At 42.4% G+C, this 22,690-nt stretch overlaps 1 protein-coding gene across 9 annotated transcripts in view; it reads right to left on the bottom strand.

Moving 5' to 3' along the window:
• TIAM1 (TIAM Rac1 associated GEF 1) overlaps positions 1–22,690 on the bottom strand; it is a 460,276-nt gene that overhangs the window by 57,987 nt on the left and 379,599 nt on the right. For all 9 annotated transcript variants that reach the window (XM_033949522.1, XM_033949519.1, XM_033949524.1 and 6 more), the window contains one exon: positions 4,758–4,928. In XM_033949522.1, the coding sequence (XP_033805413.1) occupies positions 4,758–4,928 (171 nt within the window). The remainder of the gene's footprint in view (positions 1–4,757; positions 4,929–22,690) is intronic.

Below are 22,690 nucleotides of genomic sequence, written 5' to 3'. Positions count from 1 at the left end.
GATGTCTAAATACCGCCTCCAGGCATAAAAGCACTCTGGGCCAACTTACTTTGCGGGTAAGAAGCGGCGGGGGGTGCCCAATCGCGTCAGGGGAGGTGCCGGATCGCAGGGGGGGCCTTCGGGGGGAGCAATGCCGGTTCTCGGGGGGAGGGGAACGCATCAAAGCGAGTTTCCATTATTTCCTATGGGGAAACTCGCTTTGCTAAACGAGCATTTTGGATTACGAGAATGCTCCTGGAACGGATTATGCTCGTAATCCAAGGTACCACTGTACATTAATATTTCTTTGTAATCTGTCGGCCTAGGCAGGGGAGTTGGGTGAAGAGGTGTGTTTTCATTTCTTTTCTAAAGCTGAGGAGTCCTTCAAGGGATCTGGTCTGCGGGGGCAGTTGATTCTGGTGGAAGTAGGAACGCCGTTTGGCAGTTTGCAGTTGAAGGGCACGACCAGGGGGCGTTTTGAGGCGTATTTCATCCTATTCAGCACGTATGTACATAGAGATATAATATTTTACCCTTGCACACACTGTGCTTTTCAAATTTTGTCAGATTCGGAGGACAAGACAACAGAAGTCCAGGCATTCACATGTCTTCACACATCGCTCACAGGACTCCTGTTAAGATCACTGGGTCAGAAACCTCCCCTCTTACATGGAAAAACTTCATTTATCAGTCTAGAGAAGGTGCTCTTGACCCCAACCTTGGGACACACCAAACCAGTCTGGCTTTCAAAATGTGATGCAATTTAGAAAACTATGGTATACTGTTTGAAAGAGTATGTAAGTAAGTTAGTTCATGTATTGCAGGCAGATTCTTTAAACTTGCTCTATTTCTGCTAAAAGAGTTAACAGTAGGTGAATGTAAATTGTATAAGGGTTTTTTAAATTATTCATTCTTTGTTATTATTATATATGTTTTTGTTTTGTTAAGTTTTTTATTCATTTTTCATATAACAAGTGTACAATCTAAATTCATACAAATTCATTAAGTATACACTTGACATTCTTTCATACCTTACTGTAAATATAACATTTCATTATATACTCTTTTACTATAATTTTTAAACAGCATATAATACTTAATAAGTAATAAGTATGTCAACTATTACTCAATTATAACCCCCCTCCCTCCCCTTACTTTGGGAAATGCATACAATAAAACAAAATATAATGTTAAATTATTTATATTTTATGATGAATAAAATAAACCCACCCATCACCCCCCTTATCAAATATCTTATTATGGGAAAATTATATCATTCATTACAAAAGTCTGTTAATGGTCCCAAATCTTCTTAAACTTATCTATATATCCTCTTTGTGTTGCAAATGTACGCTCCATTTTATATATATGGCATACTGAATTCCACCAAAAGTTATAATTTAACCTGTCATAGTTTTTCCAATTGTGTGTTATTTGTTGAACTGTTACTCCAGTTAATATAAATAAAAGTTTGCTGTTATTTGAAGAAATTTGACTCTTTGCTCTCATTGCTGTGCCAAATAAAATCGTATCATATGTCAAGGCTACCGGATTCTCCAACATCCTATTTATTTGAGGCCAAATTGATTTCCAAAATAATAATATGAATGGACAATAAAATAAAAGATGATCTAATGTCCCCGCCTCAAGATGACAGTGCCAGCAACTATTAGACTTAGAGCTATCAAGTATTATATATGTTTTTATGTAACCTGCTCAGAACTGTGGATGTAGCAGGATATACATTTTTTAAATAAATAACTATCCACAATGAATATGTATGAGACATCATCAATTCACACTTATCTCAGTTACTTATCGCCATTAATATTTACATTCATACATTCATATTTATAGGACCGCTGAAGAAGGCTTGTCTGTTGAAACACCCATTTTTTGTCTTATACATTTGTGGACTTTTTATGGCATCTTTCAATTGACCGAATAAACGCCTGCATCAAGAACATCTTTTCCACAGTCTCTTTTACTTTTTGTCTGTCCACACAACCACCACCCTTTCCATAAAGAAACATTTCCTCAGATTACTCCCGAGTCTGCCACTTTCACAGTCATCCTATATGCCTCTTCATTCTAGGGCTTCTTTCCAATTGAAAGAGATTCACTTCCTCTGAATTTATGGCACAGAGGAGTTTAAAATCCTCTATTGTATCTCTCCTCTTCCACTTTACTTCCAAAGTATACATACTGTGATCTTTAAGACTGTCATCATACCATTTATGACAAATAGAACTGACCATTTATTAAGTCACCCTCTGGGCTAATCACTTTATAAAGGCGTGGTCTCCAGAACTGTATGCCCTTCCCCACCCCCCGCTCTTCTCCACCACATGAGCACCTGCCTCCCTGCATACCTCTTGAAACGTTCATTGGTGCAAGCAACATCTTCTGCCTGCTGCTTGCACTGGCCTCTGCTTCCTTCTGATGTCACTTCCTGGTCCCATGACCAGGAAGTGACATCAGAAGGGAGTCAAGGCTAGAGCAAGCAGCAAGTGGAAGATGCTGTCCACGCCGACAAACATTTAAACAGGTACGCAGGGGGGATGGAGAGAAAGAGAGGCATCGGCGTTCCCACGAAAATGGTGCCTGGGGCGGTCCGCCCTCCTGCTCATTACCTGTAGTAAAACCATGTTGTTTTGGGTTCTATAACCACAAACTGTTCTTAATGTGGCCATGCATCATTCCTGAATCTGCTAGGAGTCTAAGCCACTAGAAATATTGCTCACTGAAATCAAATGAAGCCGCGACTGCGTTCTTAAGTATGAGTTGTACTTAAGTCAGGCGTCCATAAGTCAGGGACTGCCTGTACTCTAAATGAGGACTTACCAGGTGCAAACAGATGTGTAATCACCTTTCTCCTGCTGGCTATTCTTTTATCTATGTACCCAAACATCTTTCTAGGCTTTGCCATCTCCTATGCTACATGTTTGGCTACCTTAGGATCATCAAAAATGATCACACCCAAGTTCCGTTCCCAAATGTACTTCACCTCCTAAACGGTACTGCATTCTTGGATTTTTGCAGCCCCCAAATATATGACCCTGCATTTTTTTTAAGCATCAGATCTTTGCCAAAAATTCCAGACTATTCTTTAAGCTTCGTTAGATTCCTCCCCACATTATCCATATCATCAAAGCCATCTACCCTTATGTAGATTTTAGTATTATCCACAAAGAGGCAAACCTTAGCAGACAGACCTTCTTCAATATTGCTTACAAAACCTTTAAAAAGAGCCACACCTTTGCCACACCATTGGCAATGCCCTGTTTCTCATGACAATCTCCTTTGTCAGCTCTCACCTTAACCATTTTCTAATCCAGCTAGTCATTTTGGGATCTATACTGAAAGCACTCAGTTTATTTATAAATAAAGTCACATATGCAAAACCATGTCAAAGGCTTTGCTGAAATCTAAGTACATCACATCCAGCACTCTCCAATTCAACTTTCTGGTTATTTAGTTAAAGAAATTAATTAGATTTGTCTGACAAGGCCTACCCCTAGTCGGTGGCATAACTAGGGAGGTTGGGGCAGCGGCACCTGGCATCGCTGCGCCATGCGCCCTTCCCCACCCCCCGCTCTTCTCCACCACATGAGCACCTGCCTCCCTGCATACCTCTTGAAACGTTCATTGGTGCAAGCAACATCTTCTGCCTGCTGTTTGCACTGGCCTCTGCTTCCTTCTGATGTCACTTCCTGGTCCCATGACCAGGAAGTGACATCAGAAGGGAGTCAAGGCTAGAGCAAGCAGCAAGTGGAAGATGCTGTCCACGCCGACAAACATTTAAACAGGTACGCAGGGGGGATGGAGAGAAAGAGAGGCATCGGCGTTCCCACGAAAATGGTGCCTGGGGCGATCCGCCCTCCTGCTCATTACCTTTAGTAAAACCATGTTGTTTTGGGTTCTATAATTCATTTTATTAAAAAAAAATTAAAAAATGCACTATCCTCTGTTGTAAAAGCATTTCCATTAATTTCATTCACTATAGGGTTCATACTAATTGGTCTATAATTTCCAACCTCTTTCTTAGATCTGCTTTTGTATGGAGACACCACATTTACCCTTCTCCAGTCCTCCAGGACCGTTCGAACTCTAAAGGTAGCCAGTTGCACACTTTCCATGAAATTTGTGAAAACAAAACTTGTCTTACAAATGTTTAATAATAATGATCTTGTATCTCACTTCACTGCCCCAAAATTCTTGAACTCGGTACCTCTTTCCAAATCTGAAAGTGAAAGGTTAAAGGATGATTCATCATTATTTTGGGCCTATTTTACAAAGCCACGCTAGCGGCTGCCGAGCGGCAACAGCCCCGAAGCCCTTTAAATCTCTTTGGGCTTCGGGGCCATTTCCGCGCTGCAGCCGCTAGCGCGGCTTTGAAAAACAGGCCCTTTGTTTATAAATCCAACCCACTCTGTAGTGATGACATTGTATCATGCTTTGTTACTCAAGTTATTTTAAGCTAGGTTTACTGCAATATTGAACAAACTCCAAGGAATTAAAAACCTTAGAAGACTTAACATCCATGCACTCTGCAGTATTTCCTAAAGTGAACGATGAAGGCAGCAATTATCCACCCTGTGTCAGTTGTGCCAACCTCAAATGAGATCTCTAATTTAGACAAGGTGCGTATTACCCCTTCTGGGTGTCCTTCTAAAGCATTTTCACAATGCATGGCAGGGACATTTTTATTTTTAAGTGAGAAAGAACTTGAGGCTAAAAGAATCCGTTACCAATGGCAAATCTGAGAAAATACCTACTTTGACGTAGGTGTGCTCCGTCTCCAGTAGCTCACAGATAATCTTGCGTAGTTTCTCCGCATCTGTTAACTGTCTCATGGTCGTCTGTTGTGGTCCTCTGAGTTCTGGTGGAATCTGACCCAAATCAGGATTCATCTCGTCGTGACAAAATGCAGAAGCTTGCTGTGTGCTCTATAAAGAGAAAATAATTAGAAAAGAGTTATTGGAACTAATTTCACTATTTATTTAAAATTTTTTATACCGTTTACAAAGAAACTAAACAGTTCACAATAAATTAAAACATACATAAGATTAAAAAAAAAAAAATTAAAAAAAGTCATAAAATCTGCATAATTAGTGTTTAAGCTCGTTACATTAACGGGTGCTAGAATAGATGTGTAGAATTTCTTTCTTTTTGTCTCTCTCCCTACCACTGTCTATCTTTCTTTCTTTCTGCCTCTCTCCCTGCCCCCGCCGGTCTTTCTTTCTTTGTTTCTCTCTCTCCCTGCCTCCTCTATCTTTCTGTCTCTCTCCCTGCCCTGTCTTTCTTTCTTTCTGTCTCCCTGCCCTGTCTGTCTGTAAGTCTTTCTTTCTTTCTTCAGTGGCAGCACTGTAAACAGGTTGTCCGTGGCCAGCCCCAACAGGGCCTTTCCTCCGCATCCGAAGTGATGCAGCAGAGGAAAGGCCCTGCCAGGGCTTGCCACGAACAGCCTTTTTACAGCGCTGCCACTGCTGCTTTGGGTAAGGAATGGGGGGTTGGCAGGTCAGGACTGCTGCCACTGCGTTGAGATGCTTCCCTTGCTCAGTGGTTCCTCCCTGTTCGACAGTTCTATTCTACTGCGCATGCGGAGACACGCGCTGAAAACCGCCACCCACGCACGCGCCGCTACTACCATGTCTCTGCCTACTCTGCCATAGAGCTACGGATCATGGAGGCAGGGATCACCGAGGTAGGAGTGCACATGCGCGCTTAGGGTTTTATTATTATTGATGATTAAACAATGTGTGCCAAGAACTACGTTCTCCATTAAACATCTGATACCTACTATATAAAGCAGGGGTGTCAAAGTCCCTCCTTGCGGGCCGCAATCCAGTCGGGTTTTTAAAGATTTCCCCAATGAATATGCATGAGATCTATTAGCTTACAATGAAAGCAGTGCATGCAAATAGACCTCATGCATATTCATTGGGGAAATCCTGAAAACCCAACTGGATTGCGGTCCTCGAGAAGGGACTTTGACACCCCTGATATAAAGGAAGTTGCACAGTCATAGGCAGAAGGTGAACACATAAGTCACTTAGGTGTCTATTTTTGGTGCTTCTGTGAATAAATATACTAAATTGTCACATTTTATTCGCAAAGGTGGCCAACATTGGGGTGGGGCAAAGGCAAAGCTGGCACTTGTTTACGTTTAGAAGCAGTATGTGGCTGCTGAACAGGTAAGTTAGGCTAGGACAGACATGGGCAATTCCGGTCCTCGAGGGCCGGAATCCAATCGGGTTTTTGGGATTTCCCCAATGAATATGCATTGAAAGCAGTGCATGCAAATAGATCTCATGCATATTCATTGGGGAAATCCTGAAAACCCGATTGGATTCCGGCTCTCGAGGACCAGAGTTGCCCATGTGTGGGCTAGGGTTACCAGATGTCTGTGAAAATCCAGACATGTCCTCTTTTTTTCCCTAGGAAGTACCTTAAGCACCTAGGCCAATCAGAGCCTTAGCCTCCTTCCCAGGATGCACCGGGAAGGGGCAGGCCCACCATTTTGTAAGAGGCGGGCCTGCCAGGCAGAGCATGTAAGCGTCCTTCTGACCAGACTTCATAAATAAGTTAGGGAGGGGTGGGAGGTCATCAGGGGCACAGGGGATGGCTTGTCGGGGGGGGGGGGGGTTGACGGCGATAGGGAGTGGGCATCTCTCCTGCTGCTTGGTGGGTAGATGCAGGACCTTTCTTCTGCTATGCCCAACCTCTGCTGCTTCTAATTGCAGTATTTGGAGCAGGGCAAGGCACTGAAAAGACCTAGGCTCAGTCAGCAGCTGCATCTCTTCAGCACTAATAGCTGCACTTAAGGATGGAGGACCATTGGGGGCAAAGGGAGGAGGGGAAGAAAAGTCAGAGAGTGAGTCTAGAGAGGAGAAAGGAAAGGAAAAGATACTAAGACCTGCGGGGAAAGAGGAAAGGTGCTAGATTTTCAAAGGGGAGACAGGACAAGTGCAAGGGAAGAGAAGAACACTTTCTGGACTCTTTGGGGGGTGGCAAAGAGAGAGAAGAACGATGGATTACAAACAAATGTGCAGTGGTACCAGAACCCGGTATTGTCACATAAGGAAAGCTTGTAAGGTAAAATCTTGTACTATTACTATGGCAAAGCCAACCTATAAACTGTCTGTGTGTCATTTAGGATAAAACTTGTACTGGAAAACGTGCACTGTAAGACTAACCAGGATAAATTATAACCAGTAAACTATGGGCTCCTTTTACAAAGGAGGGCTAGCGGTTTAACGCACATAATAGCACGCGCTAAACCGCCAGACGCACTAGCCGCTACCGCCTCCTTTTAAGCAGGCAGAAGTTTTTTGGCTAGCGCATGACAAAAAGTCATGCGCGGTTTTGTAAAAGGAGCCCTATATATTATGTATATTAGTATCAGAACCTTAATATGTGTCTAGCTAGGAAAAAATTAGTTATCGAAAACTTGTACTGAAATTATGGCAAATCCAGTGTAAATTGTAACCTGTTAACTGTATATTATGTATGTTTAACCTGTTCTGAGCTCTTTGGGGTCAATGGGATAAAGTAGTGTTGGGGAAAAGTGGGCATCTCTCCTGCCGATCTTCGATTTAGGTTTTTTTTTATTGGGGTTTTATCTACCTGAGCTGTCAAACCTTACTTTCCTGTCAGTGCCCGAGTCAATTAGTGTTCAGGCACTGTCGGAAAATTTTGGCTGCAAATGTGGCACAACGAGGTTAGAGAATCACTCGGTGACGATAGAGAATCACTTGGAGTGCTCATTTCAATATCAATGACCTCACTGTAGTACATTTGCATGGCAGAATTAGCTGTGGCACGTTTCAAGTTTATTTAAAATTTGATAAACCACTTATCAGATATCTAAGCGGTGTACATAATAAAAAATGATATAAATGTGGGTTAAATACTGACAAAACAAATTATTCACACAAGTGGAAAAAGGGAAGAAATATAAAATTCGATAGGACAAAAATGCAAAAAAGGAATGTACAGTAGGGGGGACAATTAAATCTGATTAGTGGTAATCCTATCTGAATGAAAAGGACTTGGTAGTCTTGGTATTTTTCGGAAGAAACTAAAAACCTGACTTTTTCACTCCACAGGTTCCACCAGCAAACAAAACCAACCTCCACTTACACCGAGCCCCACCTTCCTGTCACCACGCTGTAGCCTAACTCTTATCTTCACAGCAACCTATGATTGCAATCAGAACCTCTCTTCCTCTCATCAGTAAATGTCGGTGACAGTTTCTCTCTTCACTTAAAAGTCTTGTCTTTTCCTTGTTAGCTCCTTCTCTCTCGTGTTCTCTTATTTCTCTGTCGGACCCTGCTTTTTGTACCTCCTCTTCCTTAGACTTACAATTTCATACTCAAGCTCCTCTTAGGTCCTCTGCCTACTAAACCTCCCTGCTTTGTCTAGTTTCCTTAGAGTGCCGTATTGTTTAACTTGTTTTGCCTAGAATATTCTCTGAAATGTAATGGCCAGCATAGTTCTTCTGTGATCTCTGCATAGATCAAAGTATCCTCCAATTTCTTGTTGTAAGTCGCCTTGAGCCTTTACAGGTATAACGCGATACACAAATTACAGATTAGATTAGATCAGGATTAGGAGTTAGTAAAGCCTCTCAAGCAGCAAAACTAAACAACCACATCTCCAACCTACTGATCACAACACCAGACTACAAAACCTTCAGGAGAGAAATAAAAACCAGGTTGTTCAGGAAATTTATCAAGACAAGCTAATGATATAAGTGATCACCTCAATCTATCCCCGGATCCTAACGTTTCAACTAAATATCTATCTTGTAACTATACTGGATATGTCTAGAACACCTCTTTTGTAATCCACCTAGAACCACAAGGTATTGGCAGAATAAAAGATACTAAGAAATCAAATGCATCTTTAAATAGGAAAGTTTGGGATTTAAATTTGTTTAAAGAGGATTTTTCATGAAGGTATTTAGTTATTCCATAATGATGGAGCAGTTACAGAAAATATCGATTTACGTGTCATTTCATATACTATATGGCATAAAGATGGAATAACTACAAGGTTTTGATTGCTTGACTGTAGTGTATCTACGCGCAAAGAACACCAGCTCAACGGTGGCGTTAGCGTCTAGAGCGCGCTAAAACCGCTAGCGCAGCTTAATAAAAGGAGCCCTTAGTCATTCTGGATTTAAAGGTTAAAAGTAATATTTTATAAGTTATTTTATGGGAAAGCGGTAGCCGATGAGCGTTTTTCAAAAAGAGGCGTTACACGGTCAAATTTTTTTGCTTTCTTCAGGGTATGAAAGCTACGGCACGATGGCCGAAACATCAGTTCTGCTTATTCAGATGTAGCAAGAGCCAGACGACTGCAACAATTATGCTAGCATTTTATAACAGAATCCACGTGGAAAGATGCAGTTATAGGATGCATGCTTCCCACTCGGAATCCAAGTGCCCAAATGGAGCCACCCAGCTGTAGAACTCTAATAGGTGGGTGAAGTGGGCTTTGGAGCCCATTAACTTTGTAGCATGCAGGGGGAAAAAAATAGGACAGTCACTGGTTTGTGGTTCCTCCGGGTCAGGTACGGAATAAAAATCTCTCTCATGTAAAACGAGAAATATAATAGCCCGGAACCGTAGCAAGGTTTTCTTTGTGTCAGTTCATTTCCCATCTCTGCTTAGTCGCAGGGGAGCAGATTACAGAGTTAAACCTTTTATGATGCCAAACGCAGCTATGCTCCGTCAGAAACAATTGGTGAATGACGGCCTCGCTTGGATTTATTTTATAACCTTGTGTCTCTTTTGATGCACAATACCCGCTGTGTCGTTTGCTGCAATTTTTCTGGTAGGATTTCTTTCTGTACCTTGACAACTGCAACCTGCTTCCCACTGAACCATCTCTCTCCACTTCAGCCTATTCAAAATTTAGCTGCATGACGTAGCTTCTCTGCCTGTGCCAACTACACTTGCACAACCTCTCCTCTCACTTTAGAAGAGAGGTTACCTCTTCCTGCACCCTTCCTTGGGAACTCCACTCATCAGGTAAGCCCTGTTTAGCCATAGACTGCTCCTCTACTTCCAACTGCAGACTGTTCTTTCCCCCCTCGACCTATGACTGAAATAAGACTTCCTGAGCCCGTCTCTCATGCTCCCTTCTCTGGCTTTATTCAAAACCAGCTAAAAGCTCACCTTTTGGAGGCTGCTTTTAAATCTTAATCCCAGGGCTGGATTTGTGTGTAAACTGGACTTGCTAGAGCTAAGGAGCTTTTCACTTGACTATGGGCTATTTTAACTAAGCACACCGATCGTGTTTGCGAGCGTTTCCCAAACCGATTTTTTTCCCCGACCCGATTCACTAACCTTGTGGCCGATCAATCTCCGACCCAATCCGATCCGTCCATGCAAATGAGAGGAAACGGCATGCAAAGTAGGAAGGCAGCGATTCACTAAACTGAAGAAGGAACACCGAATGGGCTTTCTGATTAGAAAAGAAGTGACTGCTGAGGACCAGTCACTCACGTCCTTGCCGATTGTCCTGCTCTCCGCTGCCCTGAAATCCCAGCCCTGCAGCACTGAAATCCCAGTATTAAAAAATAAAACATTTTAAACACATCTCCTGCTCTCTGCCGCCCTGTCCCTGCCGACTCTCCTGCTCTCTGCCGCCCTTCCCTGCAGTGCGAGCTCACAGTTTTAACCCATGGGTTAAAAGTGTGTTCTGTTCCTGGCTGCAGCGGGGGGCTCTGGCTAAAGCGTGTTCTGTTCGCCCCTCCTCCCCTTGTTATGACCTCACAAGCGCATGTACAGACTGCATCTACAAGCAAAGAAGATGGTCTGCACATGCGTCGGGATCGCTCAGCAGCGATCAGTGCATCCGATTGCATTCATTTGCATAAGGACTGGTAGTGAATCAGTCACCCCTACACCGATTGGTGAGCTTAGTGAATACAGCCCTAGAAAAAGAAAAAAATAATGAGGGGTCCTTTAACTAAGCTGTGGTAAGTGCTAGCGCGCGCTTACCACAACTTAAAAGGGTGTTCTGCAGGTAGCACTGAGGTGTCCAGTAAAATCCCAATGTATGCAGCAAACTAAGTGCTGGAAAATATTTCTTAATTTTTCTTGGAGGGGGCAGGGAGGGAGAAGGACAGCCACATTGAAATGCACTGATTAGCCCAGAAGTAGCAGGTGGTAAGGGCTCATGAGCTAATTTTTGTTAATGGCAGTGTGCTAATGGCAACATTAGAGCATGGCCTGTTAATTAGAAAAATTAAAAATTGGCTATATTCCAGCTGTAGTACAAATGGCCTTAGCTCATAGGAAAGATCTGAGTAAGGGTGTGCTAAGCCCATTTTTTTTTTTTTTTTTTAAACACAGCTTAGTTAGTAAAAGGATCCCTTAATGCATTTGTAAATAATGAAAATTACAATATGAAATATTCATATTTATTGTTTTTATTATGGACTAATGCTGGTGGTTTTATACATTTTAAAAAAATTTATTGTCTATTAAACCTAAAATTTAACCCCTATTTAATCAATGTTAAATGTTACAGCTTAGGGCCACAATACATATAACTCTAACCTTCTTAACTCTTAATAAGTTAATGTTTATGTATCCTTCAGTTAAGAACTGTCGTTACAAGAAATCTTTGAATAGGACATTTGCCATTCAACTAGGCAAACTGAACTCGGTTAAGCCTGCTTATCTGTCAAACAGATTCTTATAATGTTTTTAGAAAGTTTTTTAAATCAAGTTTGATAAGTTTGTTAAATAACTATGTATTTTTTTTTCAATCTTGTTATTCATTTTTATTAATTTGATGCACTTTTCACTGATTGTACAGTTGTTCTTTGTTGTTAACCGTCTGGAACTTCGTGGTATACTAGAATAAATTTATTATTCTTTTCCTGCTCATACACCCTTTGTTTTTTGACCTTTCCATAATAAATAAAACTTTATAGTGCTCTTATTTGTCCTGTTTGTCTGTCTTAAGTAGACAGTAAGCTCTACGGAGAAGGCAGGGCCAACTTTTGGGAGAGCAAAGGAACAGTGTGAAGGGTGAGCAAGTGAGACAGGCTTTTGGCACCCTTAGGCTGGCCCTGGGAGAAAGAATAGTTTCTTATATGTTGGTGTACAGCACTTCATAAGGCTAGCAGTGCTAGAGAAATTAGTAGCAGTTGTAAAATCTTTACATTAAAATGGCAGTATTATAAATTGTGCAAACAAACCTCCCCTTTTACAAAACCGTAGCGCAGTTTTTAGCGCCAGCCGCAGCGGTAATAGCCCCTACGCTCATAGAATTCTTATGAGCATAGGAGCTGTTACCACCACAGCTAGCGTTAAAACCGCGCTATGGTTTTGAAAAAGGGGGTTGGTTGGGGGAGTGAATTACAAATTGTTCTGTGACATTTTTCACTAAGGTTTTTCGTTTTTCACTGATTTGTTAACACAATGATGGTATCTCACGGCAAGAAGGCTAAAAGCAGGACTGGGGTTGATATTCACTCTGCAGCGGCCAGCTGTTTTTAAGCTGATGACAACCCTTTCATAGGGAGAGTTATTATTGCTTGAGTTTTAGCTATTAGTGCTCTTTTGGTTTGGCAGGTTGTAATGAATGTGTTTTATTTGTAGGATTTGGCAGAGTGGAGAGACTTTTGATGTTACCAAGGTGATCTCAAAATTTCAAATGCATTGGCTCTAAGCTGCTTCTGTTGGTGGGCTTTCTGTGGATGCTGTTTGTGTGTTAAAGAAATTAGAGGTGCAAAGTTTATATCAAGATGGGGAGAGGGACCTTGGGGTGATAGTGTCTGAAGATCTAAATGCAAAGAAACAGTATGACAAGGCGGCGGCTGTTGCCAGATGGATGCTGGGCTGTATAGAGAGAGGCGTGACCAGTAGAAGAAAGAAGGTATTGATACCTCTGTACAGGTCTTTGGTGAGGGCCCCACTTGGAGTGTTGTGTTCAGTTTTGGAGACCGTATCTAGCAAAGGATATAAGACGACCTGATGCGGTCCAGAGAAAGATGACGAAAATGGTAGGAGGTTTGCGCCAAAAGACATATGAGGAGAGACTGGAAGCCCTGAATATGTATACCCTACAGGAAAGAAGGGTCAGGGGAGATTTGATTCAGACATTCAAATACTTGAAAGGTATTAACGTAGAATAAAATATTTTCCAGAGAAAGGAAAATGGTAAAACCGGAGGGCATAATCTGAGGTTGAGGGGTGGTAGACTCAAGAGTAATGTTAGGAAATTCTTCTTTACGGAGAGAGTGATTGATGCGTGGAATGCGCACCCAAAGGTGGTGGTGGAGAGGAAAATGATGACAGAGTTTAAAAAAAGCATGGGATGAACACAGAGGATCTAGAATCAGAAAATAATGGTATATATTAAAGAACTAAGGCCCGTGCTGGGCAGACTTGCATGGTCTGTGTCCCGTATATGGCCATTCAGTTGAGGATGGGCTGGGGAGGGCTTCGCCAGGTACTATTTTGAGGCCCTCGGTATGTTTATCATAATCACAAAAGTAAAATAAAACAAACAGTTTCTTGATCATAGTCAAAAGGAAAGATTTATAAACTATAAAGAGTTTTACCTCATGCAAAATTGACATTTCTTTAATAAGACATTAGCTACTTTTTTCTGAGGCCCTCCAAGTACCTACAAATCCAAAATGTGGCCCTGCAAAGGGTTTGAGTTTAAGATCACTGGTTTAGATGGGTAGGAGTGAGCTTTGACAGAGACTCCAGTAGATGGAACCTAAGCACAGTACTGGCAGAGCTCTGGGTTTCTGGCCAAGAAATATCTAAGAAAAAGAACAATTTAAATTAAATCTCAGACTGGATGGACCATTTGGTTCTTTATCTGCTATCACTTACTATGTTACTATGTAAGATTCTGTCATATCCTGAATAGACTACAGGCTTCACTCTTATATAGAAGAAATGGCAAAATTATGCTATGGAATATTTTTGCTGAGTGGTTGGAAAATGGAGGCTGTTTATTGTAAAGGTGGTTTTGGAACTTTTTGTTATATCTTTCAGAGCTACATAAGAGATTGTGGTAAGAGCGGATAGCGTGGCTGGTTTTAAGAAAAGTTGGTAACAGATAAATATACAGAGGTTGTGGTAAGAGCTGGTTTTAAGAAAAGTTTGGACAAGTTTCTGGAGGAAAAGTCCAGTCTGTTATTGAGAAAGGCATGGGGGAAGCCACTGCTTGCCCTGGATCAGTAGCATAGAATATTGCTACTCCTTGGGTTTTGGCCAGGAACTAGTGACCTGGATAAGCCACCATGAGAACGGGCTACTGGGCAAGATGGACCATTGGTCTGACCCATTAAGGCTATTCTTATGTTCACCATACTGGGAGAGTCCAAAAGTCCATCAAGTCCAGTATCCTGTTTCCAACAGTGACCAACCCAGGTCCCAAAGTACCTAGCTAGATCTCAAGTAGATAACAGATTTTATGTTGCTTATCCTAAGAATAAGTAGTGGATTTCTCCAAGCCATCTCAATGGCCTATGGACTTCTCTTTTAGGAAATTATCCAAATCTTTTTTTAAACCCTGCTAAGCTAATTTAAAGGCAGAGAGTTCTGCTGTTATTGGGGGAGAAGGGGGGGTGAGTGTGAAGCACTGAAATTTGCACATGCCTCAGAGAAGGTGTGCATTTGTTTCCTGTAAGGTTATTTTAAAACAGAAAGCATGATGATATGTTTTCTTTTAAAATTAATTTAATCCTAAGCACATACCTGGCATGTTTTACATGTGAAAGTGGTTCCACCTGGGGGAACCCTAGCTAGTAAAGGTGTCAGGATATCTGCAATGAATATTCATGAGATTGATTTGCATGTACTGATTTCCATGGCATGCAAAGTTCTCTCATGCATATTAGTGTGGATATCCAGAACACCTGACTGGCTGGGGTTCCCTCAGGCCAGGTTTCAGCACCACTGGTACAGACGCATAAAAATAAGCACTAGAGTAGAAGAGCAGCCTAGTAGTTATAGTATCCAGCTGACAACCAGTGAAGCTCAGTTTAAATCCTGTTGCTGCTGCTCTTTGTGATCTTGGCAAATTACTTACCATATATACTCAAATATAAGCCAAGATTTTGGGACAAAAAAATCCCAAAATGGGGTTTTTGGTTTATATTTAGGTTCTTGGGTCTGCACATGCTCACCACCCCTCCCGTGGGCCTGCCAGAAGCCCTGGTGGTCCAGTGGTGAGTCAGGACAGGAGGGATCCTTCACACATCCTGTCCCATCCAACTCTAAACCACCCTGCCTCCCTGCAGACCTTACCTAAGCTCTGGTGGGGCAGAAGCAATCTTCCTATGCTCCTGTCCCGTGAGAGTGGCCATCAAAAACACCTGACATGAGTTCTTGTTGCCGTCTAATGAGACAACTATATAAAGTAGGCTAAATATAGTCAATTACTGATATTCAATTCATTAAAATACTATACCAAGAATACGATAGCATAAAATTAATTAAATATTTAATTTATTGATTTCTTTAATTCAATTCATATCCTAAAAACTAACAAAATATATTCCATCTACATTTAAAATCTAACATAACATGTAATACAAATTGCAAAGTGCTGCTAATAACAAAATCATAAGCTGGGGAAAGCTACAGGTACTATCTAAATCTTTAAAACAGAGTCCATCAATCAATCGTCAAGGTTCTTAATGATGTTAAGTTTTGAAGCCATTCAGGCCCAATGAAGCTCACTTAACTTGATGATGAGTCAATTAAAGTCCCAATATCTCCTTGAGTAGGAATCTGTAGGCTTGACCAGACCAGTTGTTCCTTATATTAATGATCCAATTAGAAATGCTTAATCGGTTCTCTCTTTTTAATCCTTAAAGTTTTCCAGTTTTAATTACTATGCTCACTGCACAATATTTGCCATCCCATGTCTACCACGCTAGGTTTGACCATGTTACATATCATACTGTCATGTCATACTAGGCTAGCGACACTTGTATACTGTGTCTAACATGTTATGTTATAATACTATGTTTGCCACACTTATAACACTATGTTCATCATGCTATGTCTCAGCGTACCATGTTTGTCATGTTATGTTTTAACCATGTTTTGTTAACTGTTTTGTCATCTCTGTCAATGTCCTGCCATGTCATGTTTGCCATCACCTTGTTGTATAAATATACAGTATTTTTCGCTCCATAAGACCTTCTCTCCAACGTCAGAATTGACGTTGGGGGTAAGACTTCCGGGCCAGCGGCGTGCAATTGCTGCACCCACCTGGCCCTTCCTACCAATTTGTTTCTTCGTAGTGGGTGAAAAGCCGCTATAGGGAGTGAAGCGCCGCTGGGTCCCTGCTCATCCCTCGCTCTCGGTGCTTTATACAGGAGTCACCCCCCTGCCACTGCTGCTTTGTGGACGTGTTCTCACAATGGCAGCAGCGGGAGGCAATTAAAACCAGCAAGTGGGCAGGCTTGGTGGGGGGGCCCAAGAGGACAGGCTTGAAAGCAGTGAAGGGAACATAGGAGGGAGGGAGGAAGGTACAATTGTTGGGCCTGAGTTGTGGGGAGGGGGGAGATGGCAAAGGCAGTGAGGGGGAACATAGGAGGGAGTAAGGAAGGGACAATTGTTGGGCCTGAGGAAAGAAAGAAAGAAATCAATCACCAGACAACAAAGGTAGGAAAAATAATTTTATTTTCAATTTAGTGATCAAAATGTGTCAGTTTGGAGAATTTATATATGATGTCTATATTTTGCCCTATATTTGTCTATTTTTTTTATTTAAACAGTCATCTGCCTTGACATCTGTGCCCTGTCCCTGCTCGCCCTGTCCCAATTTACCACTAGACCACCAGAGGGGGACAGGGTGCAGAGCCTGGCAGGGAGGGGGAACAGGGTGCAGAGCCTGGCAATGAGTGTGGGGTTGGGTGCAGAGCCTGAAAGGGAGAATTTGGTTCAGAATGGGTTTTTTCTTGTTTTCTTCTAAATTTAGGGTGCGTCTTATGGTCAGGTGCATCTTATGGTGCAAAAAAAATACGGTATTTTAATATGTATGTAAACTTGTAACCCGTTCTGAGCTCTCCTGGGAGGATGGGATATAAAGCCAAATAAATAAATAGTACTCAAACATACAGGTGAGGGCACTTTTTATAAGTTGACACCACTAGGTAAACAGATCAACATATTAGGAAGCACATATAGATTTTATATTTCAAACTACTTTACAACAATCAGTAAAAAGTGACATGAGGAAAACCTCCTCTTATGGGTTACAGTGGTACAAAGCAAATGCTGTCCCACTACACAGAGTGGAAGACTTGCCTAGTGGATAGAGTTTGTATTCTGATCTTTGTAGGTGTGAGGGGGTCAGTGAGCACCTTGATGCATGCAATGGTCATCTGAATCAGTTTGGGCACCTTTGTGGCACTTGACGGTCTAGTTCTAAAAGTATAAGTTCCATCCAGGATGCCATGCAAAATGTTTGATTGTTATCGCTCGCTGACAAACAGAGGAGACCAGCTAGACTCCCACTGATGCCCTATGTGATCTTGGGAAAACTCACTTAGCCCTCCACTGCCTCAGGCACGAAATTAGATTGTAAGCCCTCTAGGGACTGGGAAACACTTCCTGTACCTGAATGTAACTCACCTTGATCCGCTCCGGAAAAGGTGTGAAGTAAATGCAAAAGAATAACAATCATATATTAAAAATGCATCCAAGCTATAGGCAGAGAGGTTGTCAATCAATATGACTGGCATATCACCCCTCTGCTCCCACCAACTTCACCGACGCTTTTTACTCCTTGTATCATCTTTCCATTTTAACTCAATGCTTTGGTTCATGTTTTATCAGGAATTGAACTTTTCCTGAAACCTTTTCACCAGCACAGAGATTTTCACAGTCTTTTGCATTCTCCGTGCTCTGGTTTGCAGACTGCCAACTGTGTTCCTGTCAGAGCTAAATATAAACCTGTTGGAAATCTAAAGCAAATGAATCAAAATGTTAACGAGTGCACTTTTGCCTCTGCTTGCATGCATCACTCAGGAAGAATTAAAGTATTTGCTTTATATTAAAGTACATGAGATCTGGCATGCTGTGCCCTATGTATAGAGTTCCTGGGATTCCTTTATTTTAACATATCATTAAACTTCAAGTTCACCTACGTTTCTTTTGTATACAGAAAAGGAAAATATGCAAGCATTTAGCTCAGCTAAGGAAGAAATATAAAGAAGCACATCTGCAAATATTTTTTATTTGTTTGGTAGACTAAGATCTTTTGGCTTTGGCTTTTACTGATGTAATTTTTTTTTTTGTAACCTGTTTATATTGTAAACCACTTAATACCTGGTTGTTAATAGTGGTATATCAAATTAATAAATCCAGTCCAATCCAATTTATTAAAAATATAGCAAAAAAAATATACATATATATCCATGTTTATGCTAAAAATATATGTAGAGAGAGTAATCACTTCTTTCACAGAAACAAATGTAATAGATCAATACCGAATAAATGAGACAAATATAGAGAAATACAAGCTTTTAATCAGATTTTAATTAAAAAAATATAAACCCAGGAAAAAATGTTTTAAAAAAACCCGCAAAAAAACCAACAACCCTGTAAATCTAAATCCTTAATCGTATATTATCACAAAAAGAATTCATTTATAGTCTGGCTGACCTTCAAATCACTGGGAAAAAAAAATACCACCAATTAACGAACATCCACAACACAACACAAAAAGGTCCCTTTCCCAGTTATACAAGGAGATAAGAATGGGGATGGCAAAAGCACAAAGCCAGCAAACTGCATAAAAACTGAACGCTGCTTTTCACTCTTGCCTGCGAGCAAAACCTTTTGAATAATAAAAAGTCAATTATACAATTTCTACCTTCCCAAGAACTCCATGATTTAATAATTTTATTACCTTAATGTCTGAAGCACAGGAATTCCATGACAGTGCACAGAATATTCCGAGACTAGGGAAGAATGGAATACGAGGCTCCAGTACGGTGCGCTGTTTCCACATCAGGAAACAGGCGGCAGACAGGATGAAACATGACTCTGCCTGCAGGAACTGGCAGTGTGTGCAGCTACAGCACTAAAGAAACATTACTCAAATTGAAATAACCTCAACATTAAAAACTTTTTAGGAATATTGATCTTAAATCAGCAATAGCCACTTACTTTTCATTATTAGCATTGAGGTTAAAGCAAAAGGTAGCATGCATGGCAAGCAGTACAGTAAAATTAAGGTGGTCTTTAACCAAGAGGGGTAAAGTTTTGTGTGCTGTGTCAAAGTTACCGTACAATAAATGGATTCTATGGGCTAGATTCTTCAACCACAGGTCCATGGACCGGTGCCGGTCCACAGGGCCAGCATGTACATCAGGCCCAAAACAGTGGAGGAGTGCGGTGGTTGAAGCTACAGCCTCAGTACCCTGGGGTTGTGGGTTCAAACCCCACGCTGCTCCTTGTGACCCTGGGCAAGTCACTTAATCCTCCATAGCCCCAGGTACGTTAGATAGATTGTGAACCCGCCAGGATAGGGAAAATGCTTGAGTACCTGATTGTAAAACTGCTTAGAAAACCTTGATAGGCGGTATATAAAATCCTAATAAACTTAAAAACTTAAACTTAAAAACTTAACTTCTTCAACCGACGGTCCACGGTGTGATCGATGCGGCAATATCTTTGAGCCAGCTCCCTCTTTCTCACCGATTCAGTGCACAAAGCCACGGACAATGGCTCCTATGCCTGAACCGGAAGCCTTCTCTATGACGTTGCAACGTCAGAGATAAGGCTTCCAGTTGAGGCACGGGATACGCAAGGAGCCGCTGCCCGCAGCTTTGTGGACTGCATCAGTGAGGAAGATGGAGCCAGCCTGAGGATAACACCAGGGGGCGGCATAAAATGGCCAGGCGGGAGCAGGCCAGAAGGTAAGGCATAGCATGGAAGGAGGGAGACAACAAAAGTAGGGGGGAATTATTTTATTTTTGAATTTAGTGATTGAATTATGTCAATTTTGAGAATTTACATCGGCTGTCAGTGTGCTTTGTGTAGTTTAATTTTGTGCTTAACCATTATGTGTTGTTAATAAGATTATATTGTGTATCTGTGAAAAATGAATGGAAAAAATAGTGTTACAATTAGTACTATTATGGGGGTGGGGTCTGGGGTGGAGACTGGGTAGAGATGGGCGAAATCTGGCCCACGACTTAGCCCAGTGTTCTTCAACCGCCGGTCCACAAAATAATTATTTTATTTCTGCCGGTCCATAGGTGTAAAAAGACTGATAAACACTGGGCTAGATCAGGGGTGGGCAACTCCGGTCCTCGAGGGCCGGAATCCCAGTTGGGTTTTCAGGATTTCCCCAATGAAAATGCATTGAAAGCAGTGCATGCAAATAGATCTCATGCATATTCATTCGGGACATCCTGAAAACCCAAATGGATTCCGGCCCTTGAGGACAAGAGTTGCCTACCCCTGGGCTAGATTCACTAAGCCAGGGGTTTCCAATGTCGGTCCTCGAGGGCCGCAGTCCAGTCGGGTTTTCAGGATTTCCTCAATGAATATGCATGAGATCTATTTGCATGCACTGCTTTCAATGCATATTCATTGGGGAAATCCTGAAAACCCGACTGGACTGCGGCCCTCGAGGACCGACATTGGACACCCCTGCACTAAGCAAACCGATCGTGTACCGATTGGTTTGCGAGACCTTTGCAACCTGATTTCCCTCTGACCCTGGGTCCCAATCATCCTCTGATCCGCGCAAACAAATGAGGGGGAACGGCATTCAAATGCAGAATGGAAGCGATTCACAAAATTTTTTTTTTAAACCACCACCAACAGGGTTGGCCGATCCAAAATAAGTGACTGCTGAGGACCAGTCACTGAGGTTCTTTCCGACTGCCCTGCCTCAGCCCCCAATCTCCTGCCTGCCCCGATCTGCTCTCTGCCCCGTCTCATCCCTGATCTCCTGCCTGCCTTAATCTCCTACTATCTCCTGCCCACCCTGACTCTCCTGCCCTTCCCCGCACTGCGAGCCCGTGGTTTTAACCCGTGGGTTTAAAACGGGCTAAAAACACGGGTTCGCTGGGCTAGTAAAAGTAGACACATGCGCAGACCCTTTTATGAAGCCGCGTCAGGCTTTTTTATTGCCGGCTGTGGCGTTACTAGCCCTGACGCTCAAAGGAATTCTATGAGTGTTGGTGCTAATGCCGCCGCTTCCAAGAGGAGCAGAGCGTGCCTGGTCTTCAAACCCTCTTTATTAAAAGCATATAAAATCTATGCAGGTGCTCTAAAATAGTCTAAAACAGTCACGTCAAAGTGCAGCTAAAACATAAGAACATAAGAACTGCCATCTCCGGATCAGACCTTCGGTCCATCAAGTCCGGCGATCCGCACACGCGGAGGCCCTGCCAGGTGTACACCTGGCGTAATTTATAGTCCACCATATCTTTATATGCCTCTCTTAAGGAGATATGCATCTAGTTTGCTCTTGAAGCCTAGGACGGTCGATTCCGCAATAATCTCCTCTGGGAGGGCATTCCAGGCGTCAACCACTCTCTGTGTGAAGCAGAACTTCCTGATATTTGTCCTGAACTTGCCCCCCCTTAGCTTCATTTCATGTCCTCTTGTCCGGGTCAAATTGGACAATGTAAATAATCTTCTCTGCTCTATTTTGTCGATTCCTTTCAGTATTTTGAAGGTCTCGATCATATCCCCACGCAGTCTCCTTTTCTCAAGGGAGAACAATCCCAGTGTTTTAAGTCGATCCTCATATTCCAGTTTCTCCATACCCTTCACCAGTTTTGTTGCTCGTCTCTGCACCCTCTCCAGCAGTTTTATATCCTTCTTTAGGTAGGGAGACCAATGTTGGACGCAGTATTCCAAGTGTGGTCTGACCATTGCCCTATAAAGCGGCATTATAACTTTCTCCGATCTACTCGAGATTCCTTTTTTTATCATGCCCAACATTCTATTTGCCTTCTTTGCCGCTGCCGCGCATTGTGCCGACGGCTTCAGGGTCTGCCATTTCTCCGCCCATGTTTCTAACCGACACAAGTCGCTCTGGAGTTCCTCTCTATCCTCCTGCGATCTGATTGCCCGGCATAGTTTTGTATCGTCTGCAAACTTGATGATCTCACTGGATGTTCCTTCTTCCAGGTCATTGATATAAATATTAAAAAGGATCGGCCCAAGTACCGAACCCTGGGGTACACCACTAGTCACTTTCTTGTTTTAGACTATTTTAGAGCACCCGCATAGATTTTATTTGCTATTACTGTATTTTCACGCATATAGCGCGCGCATTATACACGATTTTACAAACCGTGCATAACCGTGCGCATTATACGTGTGAGCGCGATTTACAACTTTTTTTTTTCAATCCAATCGGCATCCCCCCTGCGAACCGGCCTCCTCCCTCCCGCTCGCGTCACCCCTCCTCCCCCGCGATCCTACACCCCCCCAGCACCGCAAAACATCTCTTACCCGATTGGGCACCGGCACCAGCACCAATGCACAGGACGTGCCAGTGCCAGTGCCCGAAGATCCTCCCTCGTTGGTTTGGGCTGGGCTGGGTGGTGCAGGAGAGATCCTCCTTCTTCCTGCGCCGGGCTGGACTAGGCTTTGAGCATTTGCGCATGCTCAAAGCCTTCTGGTCTCGCTCTCTCCGAGATAAGAAGAAGGAGGATCTCTTTTGCACCGCACCGCCC

The sequence above is a fragment of the Geotrypetes seraphini genome, chromosome 6, assembly GCF_902459505.1.
Source record: "Geotrypetes seraphini chromosome 6, aGeoSer1.1, whole genome shotgun sequence".
Taxonomy (NCBI): Eukaryota; Metazoa; Chordata; class Amphibia; order Gymnophiona; family Dermophiidae; genus Geotrypetes; species Geotrypetes seraphini.
The sequence above is the reverse complement of the archived record's forward strand: the minus strand, read 5'-3'. Positions and strand labels throughout refer to the sequence as shown.